Raw genomic sequence first — 14,237 nt, 5'->3', positions numbered from 1 at the left:
GTGGCTGCTTATAAGTACATAAGGGGTGTACATCAGGATTTGGGAGAACATCTGTTCACCAAAGTGTCCCAAGAAAAAACAAGGACCAATGGGCATAAACTCCTACAAGACGGTTTTAGGGAAAATTTCTTTATGGTCCAAACCCCCAAGACCTGGAATAGACTCCCTCCAAAAATGATGCTGGCACCAACTCTGGACTCATTCAAGAAACGCTTGGATGCTTATCTTGCTGGGATCCTTTGACCCTAGCTGACTTCCTGCCCCTGCGGCAGGGGGCTGGACTTGATGATCTTCAAGATCCCTTCCAGAACTAAGGTCTACGGAATCTATGAAGAATCTAAGGGATTTTTAACATGGACAAAACAACATTAATTTTCCCTAATTTTATTCTTAGAAATGGCTAGGCAGGTTAGGTTGACTTATTTTCTAAAAAGAGAGGTTGAGGCAGCCATCAGCCATGGAAAATTTTCTCTCAAAATAATTGTTTAGGATGAAGTTTGAAGCAACTGAAAATAGGGGCTTGGAAAGTAAGGAAAAATTAATAGACAATGGTATCAGATTCAGCTATAATTCACGTGAATTGGCAGCACTGAAGAGGCAATTTGTGTCATTATTATTTATTTTAATAATTAAAGTGATCCAGGGATGCCGATGCAATCTCCTTGTTAGTTAGTTATATTGCCAGAATATCTAGCTTTGTGTCAACTGCTGGGTGATCAAAGTTGAAATTACAACTGTTCTGAATTACAGATGCTGTTTCTTGTCCCACACATGCTGTGATGATTTCTTTCACAGCTAGAACAAAATTCTACATTGTTCATCTGAGCTGGCATTTGACATCTATTTCAGTTCTCCCTGCCTTAAATCTGTCAGCATACAAAAAATATCTTTGTTGCAGATTATATCATTTTTACCATGGAACTCTCTTCATTTTTTTCAGGCAGTGACATAGTAAAAAGCGTGCCTCTGTAGAAGCATTTTATTGTCATTAAAATATTTTGGTCCATAGTTTAATTTTGCTGGCAGAAAGAAACTCTCACCAATGCACTCAGCAGGTCATTGTATGACTGCTGGCTGAACACAAACATTATCAGGCAGTAACAGGCGTCTTGGAGGAAACTGTCATGGTCTTAGATGATTTCAGAGCAACAGGCATCTCTAAAAAGTCCTCAAGTTATCCACACACTTGGCGGGATTCTTCATGAAACAGGCAGACTATTCATGTTGGTACCCTTACAAAAACAGTGCTTTTCTTCACATTAGCTTTCAGAAAAAATCCATCCTGTTGGAATTATAAATTTCTTCTTGTTACAATCCTTCACATCTTATTGAATTAACCATGTTCTATCTAAATGGATCAATTATTTCTGGACCTAATGACAGTCTCACCAACAATGAAAAGCTGCCAGATTCAGTATCTGTGGTTAAATCTGCTCAGTCACTAGCTGAAAAGGGGACATCTCCACTTAGTGAAACTCACTTAATTTTCATTTTTAAAGATGCGTCACATTCCAAACTTGCATGCATATTTCACTTATACGTCCACATTTTTCTAACCATTACAAAACCCGGAGTTGATAAAATTCCTTTTCAGGACCTGAAACAGAGCCAAAGACACAAACAGATATTCTGCATTTATAGATAATCTGAGTAGGTGAAAGTAGTGCTAATTTTACTCCAGAATTCAAATCGATAATCAATAGTGCTAATGGGCAGGATGTTGCGGAAACATTTTTACAAATAAAAACGCTCTTTCAGGCTTGGGGAATGAAGAGCTTTTAAAATTCAGGGATCTGTGAACAAAAGTTATACTGAACATTAGAAATACTCTCCACTGTATTTGTAATATTGCCAAGATAAGTGTCTAAATAGATTAACTAAAAAGAAAATCAATGCAAAATGCATCAATTTTCTTATGTTCCCAGAGTTTTAGAAAATAGTTCATATTTTCTGTACCAGATTTTTAATCATTTCCTACTTTTTAAATACATATTTGATTAAATTCAGATTAATGTTGGTCTTAAATCATTTCATAACAAGGTTCTTATAGTACAAAATCATGTCAAATAGGGACAGAAGTGATCTAACCAAGGGGTGCCCAACCTGTGGCACAAGTGCCATAGGCAGCCTCTGCGTGGCCCATGGCAAATCTGGGAGGGCAGCACAGTGGCAGAAAGGGCAGGGAACAGAAAGCAGAGCATCAGATCAACAGGGACCATGGGGAAGGAAACAGAAAGCAGAGCAGCAAATCAGTTAGGGGAAGGGGGGGCAGAGTAGCACTCAGGGAGGACACAGGGCTAATATGTGGCACACCTGCTAAAAAGGTTGGTTCCCACTCAGCTCCCTGCCCATGGGGCTCTACACTGGTTCCGAAATTTGCCAGCAGGGAAGCAATGGCATTGCTCCCCTGCTGCCAAAATCCCAGATCCATGGGGAGCCCCATGCCCCGTGTACTGGATTGGGCACCTAATCCCAGCACATAGAACTGGGCGAGGGCAGCACAGGGCCCCAGGGCCCAACCTCAGTATGGGTGCCAGGAGGGAATAGCACCAGGCCCTGGGACCAAACCCTGACATGTGGGGGATGATGCCAGGCCTCTTGGGGGCAGGCAATGCTAGGCTTCCAGGACCCAACTCTGGTAAGTGGGAGACAAGAGGGAGTGTCACTAGGCCCCAGATCCCCAGCACCCAATGAAAATCACGGGACAGGGATGGGGTGGTACTCAGCCCTAGGGCCCAGTCCAGCCCACAGATCAGCCCTTTACCACTCATCTGGCCCACACTGTTGAAAGGTTGAACGCTACTGATTTAGCCCATTCCTCTGTCCCAAAGCAGGAGCAGCTATATATAAAGCATTCCTGGCAAATATTTGTCTCACCTGCCCTTAAAAATTTCTACTTAGGTTTCAACAGCTTTCTTAGGTAATCTAGTCCAGTACTTAACTAGCCTTTCAGATAGAAAGGTTCTCCTGACTCCAACCTCTAGGACGTTTCAGAAAATGCATCCTGAAGTGATTAGAGCCGAAGAGTTTTTATTCCATTGCTAGTGTCCACTCATGTGATGTTGGATACTTTATCCAAAATGAGCGCATTTAAGTACTACACCTTTGGCAAGCAAATGCATATAAAACTGCTGGACCCTAAATTCGATCATTTTGACCTTTCAGTCAATATGCCCATGTCTCCCCCAGCAATACAATGGAGAAAACAGTACTTGGATACTCTCACAGGAGTATTCCAAGGCTTCATGAATTAATGTGCTTTGAAATCCTTGAATGAAATATATAAGTAGAACATCTGACGTGGAGCCAAATTGACTTCCATGTGAAATAGTGAGAAGATCCCTGAAACACATCTTCCTCTCTCTACCTTGAAATGCTTGTTACAAGTATAAAATAAACTCAAATAGATATAGGTCCTTTGCTCCAGATTTCCACAACTGCCACATACTTTCAAGAGAATAGTTTAACAGAAATGGTGTTCTGTTTTTTAAGAAGACGGACTGATCTCCTTCATTTTTATCTTCATTTGGTCTTGGGTCACATATTCACTTCTACAGACGAACTAGTGCTTGAGTTATAAATTACTACAGAAAACTCTGAAAAAAAACTGTAACTTTTTGAATGAGGCCTAGAGAATTCATTAGTGCTAAATTCTACCACACAAACTTCTGTATGTATTCATATTCCCCCAGAAGAGCTCCAAGGCAAACCTGAAGGGTCATATTGCAGGGAACTCGAGCCACAAAATTAAAAACTCTTGAAAGAAAAGTTTTTAATTGAAATGCTAGCAGACCCTTTGTTGCTAGAAGTCCCACCAAACTCTGCTACTGGACAGTATTATGCAGTATTACATGACTAATTGATAGCCTAAAGCTGGGTGATAGGGCTGATGAATTCTCTACTACTTATTATAAAATCTGAAATATTAATTGTAAACTTCAGGTCTAACATTGTACAAAGCTATAGGAAACTTGGAATTTACAAGCATTCTAAATCCCAGATGAACAGAAACAGCTGTGATATTTTATAAAGAGCATAGCAGTTGGAGAGCTCCTGTAAAAATATTTGCAATTCAGGACCTGCAGTCAGACATTATTAGTAGCATCTCATACTATTAAAGATTAAAATGTGTTCTAGTCATAACTGTAAAAGTTCTTTAAAAAGTGAATTAATATTCACAACAGATTTCTGAGGTTGGTAAACAATTATTTTATACATGCATCTACTTTTACTGATGCCTAAAATGGGCAGACTTAAAATAACTTTACGAAGGTCCCAGAAAGAATTAGTAACAGGCTGAGATTAACACTGGCATATAAAGCATGTACCAGCATCAATGTTTCCCCACTCTTCTTTGTAGTCTGGGGAGGTAACTGACACAACAGGAAGGCCCCATGGGCCCCACTCACAGCACAGTTCTATGATGCTACTCCACAATAGCATGGAGTTGAGAAAAGAAGCAGTCTTGTGGTTAAGGCATTGGCCTGGGGATCAGAGCTATCACACACTTATTATGTGATCTCCAGGAAGTGATTTAATCTCTCTGTGGAACATTTTCCCTAATTATAAGATGAAGCAACACCTCCTTTCTTTTATGCTTTATCTGTCTTATATATTTAGACTAGGTTACATAATTATTGCGATACCTTTAACTTATTTCACTAGAAAGCCTGCTCAAGTCACCAGAACTTCAAAACGAAAAGGTATCAAAATCTGGCCCATAGACTGTAAGCTCTCAGGGACAGCAGCTGTTGTCTATGTACTTCAGCTAGCACAATGGACTTGCTGAGATGCTACTGCAGTACAAGCAACAATGCTGCTGTAATAATGGGGGTTGTGGTGGATCAGAGAAGTGATCTGTGCCTAATAGACATAATCTTCCAAAACGCAGGAGTGCACAGGACACCTAGTTGCTAAAACAACTCATGTTAATATTGACCACTGATGGATAGCTGCACATTCAGTCCCAGCCATGTGGCTACCTGCGGAGTTTTCCCCTACCCCCTTTGGCAAAACCTCAACTTTAGGACAGTATTATGCTTGTGGCATTATGCTATCAAGATCATTTTGGACTTTCCCCTAAGCCTTGTCTATGCTAAGTTTCCAACTGGAGTTAGCCACATAAGAGGAGGTCACTTTTATACAGGTACAGCATTTCTCTAGAAATGGATCAGGACAGATATTTCCTTGTATCCTTGGATATTCAAAAAATCCCTTGGTAGCCAAGGCTGTAAGCTGAATGATTGTTGTCCATATGAGAGATCAAATTCTCACCAAGCAGTTTGATTGGCAATAATTAATACTAAGTTATTTGCAAGAAAGAGGCTATGCCTTGCTACATAACTGAAGATTAAATTATCACTGTTACATTAAATTTCCTAAAAGGAGCTGTAATAGTACAGTGCTTGAAAAGATATATATTGTCTCGAACAAAGCCTTCTCCATGCAATTTACATCTGAATGAACAGCAAAGAAGGAAAGAATAAGAAAGTTAAGGCCAAGGTGCCTGCTACTTTCCATATCCTATTAAACAGTGCAGTGAGGCTAGTACTCAAAAGAAACCAATCTGACAGCCAGGAACAGCTTTCTCTTTGGCTATACAAAGAGCATCAATGCAGACAACAGCAGCATAACCTTTTCTACAAAGACCCCCCTGTTTATCACAACTTTGCTCTGGAGAAAACAAGACACATCCTTGGCCCAGATCAATTATCTGTGTGCCACTGTGCCATGAACAATTCCCTAGTAGCATAAAACTAGCACGGCTCTGTACTACTGCTGTGAACAGTACCATAGAGTAGCACTTCTTATAACAGTATAAAGAGATCTTAAGAGTAAATGAGAGTCAGGACTTTAAAATGTAAAGCTATTTTTAAATGTGCATTACCCATTTTCTTCCAATAATTTAATCATCTACAATAGGACTCTAAAATTAGATTTTCAAGTTGTTAGTCACACCATTGTTTTAATAGTAAAATCCAAAATGTTTACATACCTAAGCGATGGAATCCAAAGGTGAACCTTTTTGTAGGAGCTTTTGCAGATAACCATAAAGCAAGGAGGGTCAAAATAATACCACTAAGGTCAGTTAACATATGGAGTGCATCTGTCATGATTGCTAGACTATTTGCAACATATCCACCTAAAAATAAAATGGGAAAAGTTAGAGCATGCAATATTAATGATTCTGTGTAATGCGCTTTTGGCAGAGTCTACAACTACCAGCATGCAGAATGCTGCACTGAGCAACTGGATATGCTTCATATAAGCGTTCACCAAACTGATGGTTTTACCCATTGCAATCAATCTGCCATGCTATATTATAATGCTACCATGGTGATAAATGCAGTATAAATAGCAACACAGATTAGGTAGTTAGGAAGGACTCAGTCCTGCGACTTCACTGAGACTACTTTCTAGCAAAAGGTTTGCAGGAACAGGCTCAAAGTAGCTTAATGTCTTTTCTCTGTATTATTTTGTGTGTTTAGTCAGCTGATCCTTTTGTTAAGCCACTGCTGTAAATCTTTTGACACTTTGAAATGGGGGTAAAGCTCCACTGACTCCGTGACAAAGAAATTCACCCTCCCCTCTCAATTTTCATTACATTTAACCTTACCCATCATCATCATTCCCTGTCCCCAGGAGGAGTGGATAATACTTTTAATTGGAAATATTTTTTTCTTTGAAATTTATTCCACTTCTCATAATTAATTGTGGGCTGTACTGACATCAATATCCCCAGATCACAAGGTCAAAGAGACTGATTTGCCCCAAAGCAGATGTCAATAATATTAGATAGAAGGAGTGGAGGGATTAATTTAACATGCATATATTCTTCTTCTCTTTACACAATCCTTTCCCCAAAGGGAAGCCAAGGACTTTCTCATGTATATATCTTAAAAATAATGACAATGAGACTTATGCCTGTTCCCATTGTCCCTGCTAGTTCATCAGCATTTTAGTTTGTCTCTTTGTCCTGGGAGAAGTTTGAGATTATTTTTGCAATTGCTGCCAAGTATAGTATGATGCTGGTTTTTCACTTACCAGGCTCAAGTTTCGGGTTTAGAACTAAAATAATACCTCAGATGGAAAGGCTTCTGTTTCCATTATTTCCCATTACCTGACCTTTGTGTAAGGACAATTTGAGGATCCTATCTAAACTACTAGAGTGTAGCAAAAGAAAGCTCATAATTGGTAGATTTCCTGATAGGTCAATCACCAAAAAATTGTCTGTATGCATATGTTGTGGATGCAGCCATCTCAAAAGTGCATTATAGTGGTTGCCAGTAATGACCACAAATATCTAAATTTGATCTCTCCTATGAGGGCGGATTGAGGACCCTGGATCTCTTCAGCCTCCACAAGAGCAGGTTGAGAGGCGACCTTGTGGCTGCCTACGGATTCATCGGGGGGGAAGGGGAGAGAAAGAGGCAGCAAAGAATAGGGGATGCTCTGTTTATCAGGGCACCCCTTGGAGTCACTAGGAACAACAGCCACAAACTGATGAAGAGCAGCTTTAAGTTAGACATCAGAAAGAAGTTTATGATAAGGGCTGCCAAAATCTGGAACAGACTTCCAAGGGAGGTGGTGCTCTCCCCAACCTTGGGGTTCTTTAAGAGGAGACTAGACAGGCACCTGGCTGGGGTTGTCTGACCCCAGTACTCCTTCCTGCCCAGGGCAGGGGGTCGGACTCGATGATCTACTGAGGTCCCTTCTGACCCTAACTTCTATGAATCTATGAATCATCAAAACAAGCAAAATAGCTTAGAATATGTTACCCTTTTCCCATCCATTCCGCATGAAGCTTGTGACCTTGCATTAGTTAAAAAAACAAAACAAAAAGAAAACAAAAGCAAACCTGCAGTTCGAAAGATTGGACTCCGCTTGATTTTACAGTCTTCATTGTAGAAAGATAAACAAGTCAAATATAAAGAAATTTGGATCAGTAGCTTTACTTTATGAACCTTTAAAGCAGTGATTCTTAACCAGGGTTCTGGGACATACTGGGATACCACAATCCTTTGAAGGGTGCCACAGAAAGTGAGAGAAGATAAGCAAGGTGTGCCAAGGAAAGCAGCTAAGGACAGGCTGCAGTTCTCCCTGCTTGACTGCTCCCCCACCCACACTGCCTGGCCCCTCTGCTAGGAGGTAAGTACTGCAACAAATACTGTTGTTTTTAAAATGCGATGCTGTTTAATTCACAAGTTACAGAGGGGTGCCTTTAGCCTAAAAAGGTTGAGAACTACTACTTTAAAGCAAGCGTGTTAGCATAAGTATAGCTTTTCTGTTCAGTTTTTCCCTTGTTTTTTAGAAGCATGTCAATATTAAGACACCTACATTATAGGCAACTCCATTAATAAGAGCTCAGTTAAGGCCACATTCATTCAGACCAAGTCAATTCTCTGTAAGTAACCTCTCTTTTTCTTAAAAATAACCTTTTAAAAATAAAATAATAATAAAAAGGGAAATTAAATACTGAATAATATTAATGTAACACGAATGGTGACAAGGCAAGAATTGAGAATACAAGTCATTCTAAAAGTTAAGGTTCTTAATCTCTAAGTGTAGGTTCTTGATAAAAGACTTAAAAATGGTTTAAACATGAATTGCAGCTCTAAAAAAAAGGCATTAATAATCCCCAATACCTTGCCACTGTTTTCACTCAGCCGTGAAGGACAAAAATTCATCTCATGGGCGACTGATCACAAATTTCTAAACACATGCAAAACCCCAGTAAGAAAGACTAGATGAGATTCAGCCAGTAGGTACAATCCATCTTTCACCTCCTGATACAGCAGCATTCCCACAAAAGTGGTCAGTTCAGCTAGAATGCTCTATCTTATCTGAATTTTAAACTGACTGTTCATCACATTCAGAAACACTCAACATAACATCCCTGAAGTGGGCTAGATTAATCACTTGGCCCACAGTTTGAAACCCCTGCTGGTCAAGATTTCACAGATCCAGTTCCTGCAGAAAAAAAAACCTTCTACTGATGCCCAGGTGTAACAATGTAGGCAGGTGAACACTCTTTGCTAAGTAGATTAATTTTGTATGACAGGGTTGTCTGCCATGGTGATATACCTTTTTTTCCCTAGAACTAAATCTGTACTCCCCTACTTTGAGAGCAGCACTGGGGAAGGAGGCATGTAGTTGCCAGTGTGTGTGTCAAAGGTTATAGAAATAAAGTTGTGGGAAAGTCCTAGAGATTACTTGCAACGTTTCTCAAATGCCTGAGCAATAAGCTTCAGAATGTTCTCAAGAGGAAGGATCAGAAAAGAAGGAAAGGAAGGAAGTGAATGTATTGAAGTCTGGTCATTAATATAGTAGCACAAGGCTTGGGAACCTGGTATTCAGTTCCATGCTCTGCCACAGACCTCCTGTAATCCTTGAACAAAGTACTTAGTGACCTCTTGTATGAAAGACAACAGATAATACACCTCATGTGATTATTGTGAGGATATACGTTAAAGAATTTGAGTTGCCCAGATATTACAAAGATAGAGGATTATATTACTACCCTAGAGATCCATCACTCTGGAACTTGGATGAGTCTTGATTCCAAGATAGAAGCCATGATGAACTGATCACGATTAAACTGTAGTTTAATTTTAGAGACCTCCATCTCCAGTTCTGTCTCCAAATCATGAATAGAGGACTGAACCAGAAACCACCTGCAGGCCTAGGGATTTGCTTGAGATCTCAACTACTGATGCCGAAGCCAGCTATTTCAAGATCTCAGTGATTCCAGTACCTAGCCCAACAACAGCTAAGGAAACTCAGTTAGTGTATAGATTTTGCTACTGGTAGAACTACTAACAAAGTGTCTATGCTGATTTTTTACCTTGGGACTCTAAAACTACATAGACATGGTAAAACAAATGCATACTTATGACATGATTTTTCCTATACCTGAGATTACATGCCAGGGATGCAGATACATCCTCTACAAAATTCACTCTTTGCTCATGCTACACTAAAAAGACAAAACCAGGAGAGGACAAATGAAGTCATTCTGTCAGGTCTGTACAATTTGTTCAGAGTTAAGCATTTCATTCATAATTAGATTATGGACTCTGACAGTCTTATTAATGACTAACCAAGCCCCGAAAAGCAGAAGCTGATGAGCAGAATCACCACTTGCTATTACCCTGTGTCCTTAAGATAAGGTCTAAGATGAGACACAAGGGAACAGGTAACAGATGTCAATTACCTGTTGTGAGACCAAAAAAATAGTCTTTTTCTCTGGAAGATTCCCCATTAGAGGTTTAGTAAATTGTATATCTGCATAAAGGGTTTGCCAAATTACAGCCAACTTGCAGTGCACGTAACATCCAGTCAATAGCATGATGTCCCAAAGTACAAGTGTTACTCAAACCTGCACTAAAGAGCACCTCAAGAGATGAGGAAGTGGTAGGTTTCATTCCAGCTGAGCCACTAAACAACACGTCTTTCAGTCAGTACTGAAATGAATTTGAGGTGACAGGTGGTAAGTCTTATGTTGTAGACACTATCTGTCCCCCACAGCATCTGTCCTGTACTTTCAACAGCTCTTTCCACTTTTGCTTTTAATTATGATCAATAGTTATTTTCCCATTTACAGATACATATTAAAATATTTAGAAAGTGATAAAATTGTACATCACGAGTAAAACTCAGTTCAGCATGAGTGACTGTCTAATAACTGATACACTAATGCAATGACACTACATGTTTAACTCTGTTGCTTCTAAACAGTGAGTAGCAGAAGAATAGATCTGGAGAAAGTGGATGGCAGAGTTTAGATATTCTTCAAGAGTTCAAGTAGCACGAGGTAGGCATTTACACTAAATGATATAAATAGGTACAAAAGACAGATTGTAGTCTGACATTGTAATATTTATATGAAGAATAAACACTGGTTAGGATATTAAAAGAGAAAACAATTACATATTGGTGAAAGTATAGCTTTTAATTACTTTGCGTTCACATCTACGTGCCTTTCAACCTTAGATTTTCTTTCAAGGTTAAACTGCCATAGCAGGTGAATGAATTTACTGTTTTACAGATTTATAGACTGCTGTGTCATGCTGTTTTGATTAAAAATTTACAGTTCTCTTGAACTGAGAGCAACAACATGCCTTGATAACAAAACAGACTGTCCGGGATAAATAAAAATTGAACTTGGAAATTGTGTTCATAATTCAAACCAGTAACAATCACATGGCTTTTTATCACGGGAGCAAAAAAGAGAGGCAACATGTTTCTCCCAACTCCTGACAAACAAAACATGCAAGAACTTTCATTAAATCATTATCAAAGTAGCTCAGACTTATTTATTATTTTAAAACAACACGCACTAGACCTTCTGATGTTGCTGATTTTAACAGCTCTGGGGGCAAGAAGAGTCCAGTGGAGGAATGATAGTCTTTGTAGAACTGGTACTAATCTAGTGCAGAGAAGGCAAATACAAGCAGTCCTCACACTTACAGCAGGTTACATTCCGGGAAAAGGTGCTGTAAGTCAAAACTATGCAAGTCAAATCTGATTTTCGCATAGAAACAAGGTTATAATAGAGGGTTACATTCCTGACCAAGGGCCTGATGCCCAACTTTTTATATAAATGACCATAAACACCATATTTAAATCAGCTGTTTAGTTTTATTTAATCATAAGGTGAAAGAGACTTAGGGCCACTTGATGGCTTTTTGAAAAACTGATCCAGGGATGTTTGTTTTGCTGCCCTCTTCTTCTCATTGTAAATTTCCCTGTAGCACGCATAGGCATTAGAGATCAAGTTGCTGGTCTTTGAGAATCCCTTGAGGGTTGGTCCACCTCCCTGATCTGTGATACTGAAGACCTGGGCAAAGGTTCTTCTAAGGTAGCAAGCCTTAAAAGATGAAATCCATAGGCTGGAGCCCTAAAAGCTGGTCCATAGACTGGAGCAGCGATGTTGTGTTAGGGGGCAAGAAAACAACCTTGATGTTAGGGTCTAAATCTGCAAGGTGTGCAGGATGTCCAGGGGTATTGTCTAAAATTAACAATGCCTTATGTGCAAGGTTGTTCCTTTCACAATAATTCTGAACAGCCAGCACAAAATAGACAGTGAACCATTCCTCAGAAAGGGCCCCAGTCCCATAAGCTTTACAATTTGATTTCCAGATGACTGGAAGTGTGCCTTTAACATAACCCTTAAGTGCTCTGGGATTTTCAAAGTGATAAACAAGCAAGGGTTTGAGCTTGAAATCACCCGCAGCATTTGAGCCAAGCAAAAGGGTAAGCCTGTCTTTAGGTGCACTGAATTTTTCATCCTTGGACCCCTCGCCATGTTGTTGCTTCACAGTGTCAAAAAGACTCAAAGCATTGGCTTGAATGGTGGCTAAACTCAATGGCACACAGGACTGAATTTGATCCTGAATCCACAAAATCAAAAGTCTTTCCATATCAGCCACAAGTCCTGCACGTTGCGTTGTAATAGTGGATTGCAATGAGGCTGAGCTTTTAATTTCACCACTTTTTTTTTCCTTTTCTCTAATAATAATTTGCATAGTAGTATGAGATATGTCCAATCGCCTACCGATTTCAGGTTGCAACAAACCACTCTCACTAAGCTTGATCATGTTGGCTTTCACCTCTAATGTGATGACTTTTCTCCATTTCTTATCAGAACCACACCATCACTAGAGCACTGCCTTTCCTTTTATCAGCCATTTTTAAGGGCTGAATATAAGAAACATCAGGAAGCAGAAACCCCTGCACTAAGAAACATCAGGAAGCCACTAAGCAGGAACCCCTGCACTAAGAAACAGCAAACTGAATACAATACTGAATATAAAAAAGCTTAACACTAAGCACTAAGGACTTGCACTAAAAAAATTACACATCAGGACTTGCATTGTATTGCCAAGTACAAACTGCAAGGTTTCTGAATGGACATGGCTTGAATTTCACTTTGTGTTGCTTAGGTTTGCTAAAAGAGAGAACTCCTTGCAACATTGCAAAGGCATTACAGCCATAGAGTACAACGGGCAGCTTGGGTTCTTTAATTTGGAAGTAGAAGAAATTTACACATCAGGACTTGCATATCACGATGCCAGAGCATGCCGAAGCACTGACTGAATGATGTATGGCACTGGATCCTCACACTTATGGCATGCCATAAGTGCAAGGATCAGCACCATAAGTGATAACATAGGTGTAAAATGCCGAGCACCGCAAGTCGAGTCGCTGGAAGTCAAGGACACTGTGATAGTGCACTGCCCACAACCTAAGGGGTTGTCAGTTACCCAATGGTTTGTGCTGCTGTCTCAGAGGACAAGGAGCACAGATAACCAAGCTGACACACCATGTATTCCTTACAAACACTGGTATCCTGTGATAAGAGGGAAACTGTGAACCTGAGAAGCTGCATTTCTGCCCTAAAACATTCCACCACCTCCTATGATAAATAGTAAAGATGCAATAACTGAAAATACATGGAGAGGGGAAATATTTTCTATTTGGTTATGGTAATCTGATACTTACTTTAAAATTAATATATTTCATGCTCCAGGTCAAATCAGCTAAATCACATTGATTGAGCAGAACTCAGTTGTTCCAAAATACATATTGACTGAGCAGGCAGAACTCAATCAATCTAAACACCACCTACAGCACTACAACCCCTGAGCATCGTCCCACCCAGGCTCTCACCCTGGGACTCCAGATACTCCCAAATCCATCAGCAGGCGTCCTACCAAGCGTTTTGATGGTGACCCGATCTATTTTTCTTGCCAAAATATTTATTTCTATATTTTTTCTTCTTTTCCCTTCTGCATTCCTTTCTTTTTTCTTCTACATTCTTTTCTTGCAAAAATATTTATTTCTATATTCCTTATTCCTTTCTTTTCTTGCCAAGTATTTATTTCTATATTCCTTACAATCTGTGAATATAGATATAACTCCACCACTCCGCCGAGGGCCCCTGCGGCTCACCTGGCCTACCACAGCACACGAAAGGCCCGTTACACAGCTCGTCCCACGCCCGTCTCCTGACCACACGACCCCGTCCCCGCCGACACCCCTTCCCCCGGGCCGCAGCGCCCCACCTCCTGCTCCGCTTGCACCGAGTGAAGAGGCAGCACTCACCGACGAGCTCCCCGGCCATGAAGAGGAGGTAGAGGACGGCGGCCAGGCTCAGCCGCCTCTTCACCTTCGCCTGGCGGCCCCGCTCGCGCTGGCGGCGGCAGCCGTGGCAGGGGTCGGGCCGGGCGCCGGGC

The 14,237-nt window shown here is 40.4% G+C and overlaps 1 protein-coding gene across 1 annotated transcript in view; it reads right to left on the bottom strand.

The window, feature by feature from the left end:
- The window catches only part of SLC30A4 (solute carrier family 30 member 4), a gene marked incomplete at its 5' end in the record, with an annotated part of 29,669 nt that extends 15,433 nt beyond the window's left edge, over positions 1 to 14,236 (bottom strand). The window contains 2 exons of the mRNA XM_019503824.1: positions 5,996 to 6,142; positions 14,107 to 14,236. Of these exons, the coding sequence (XP_019359369.1) occupies positions 5,996 to 6,142; positions 14,107 to 14,236 (277 nt within the window). The remainder of the gene's footprint in view (positions 1 to 5,995; positions 6,143 to 14,106) is intronic.
- Between the last annotated feature and the right edge of the window lies 1 nt (position 14,237).

Source organism: Gavialis gangeticus, unplaced genomic scaffold (genome assembly GCF_001723915.1).
Source record: "Gavialis gangeticus isolate Ggan-Ray unplaced genomic scaffold, GavGan_comp1, whole genome shotgun sequence".
In the NCBI taxonomy this organism is placed as follows: Eukaryota; Metazoa; Chordata; order Crocodylia; family Gavialidae; genus Gavialis; species Gavialis gangeticus.
This window is presented reverse-complemented; position numbering and strand designations above follow the sequence as displayed.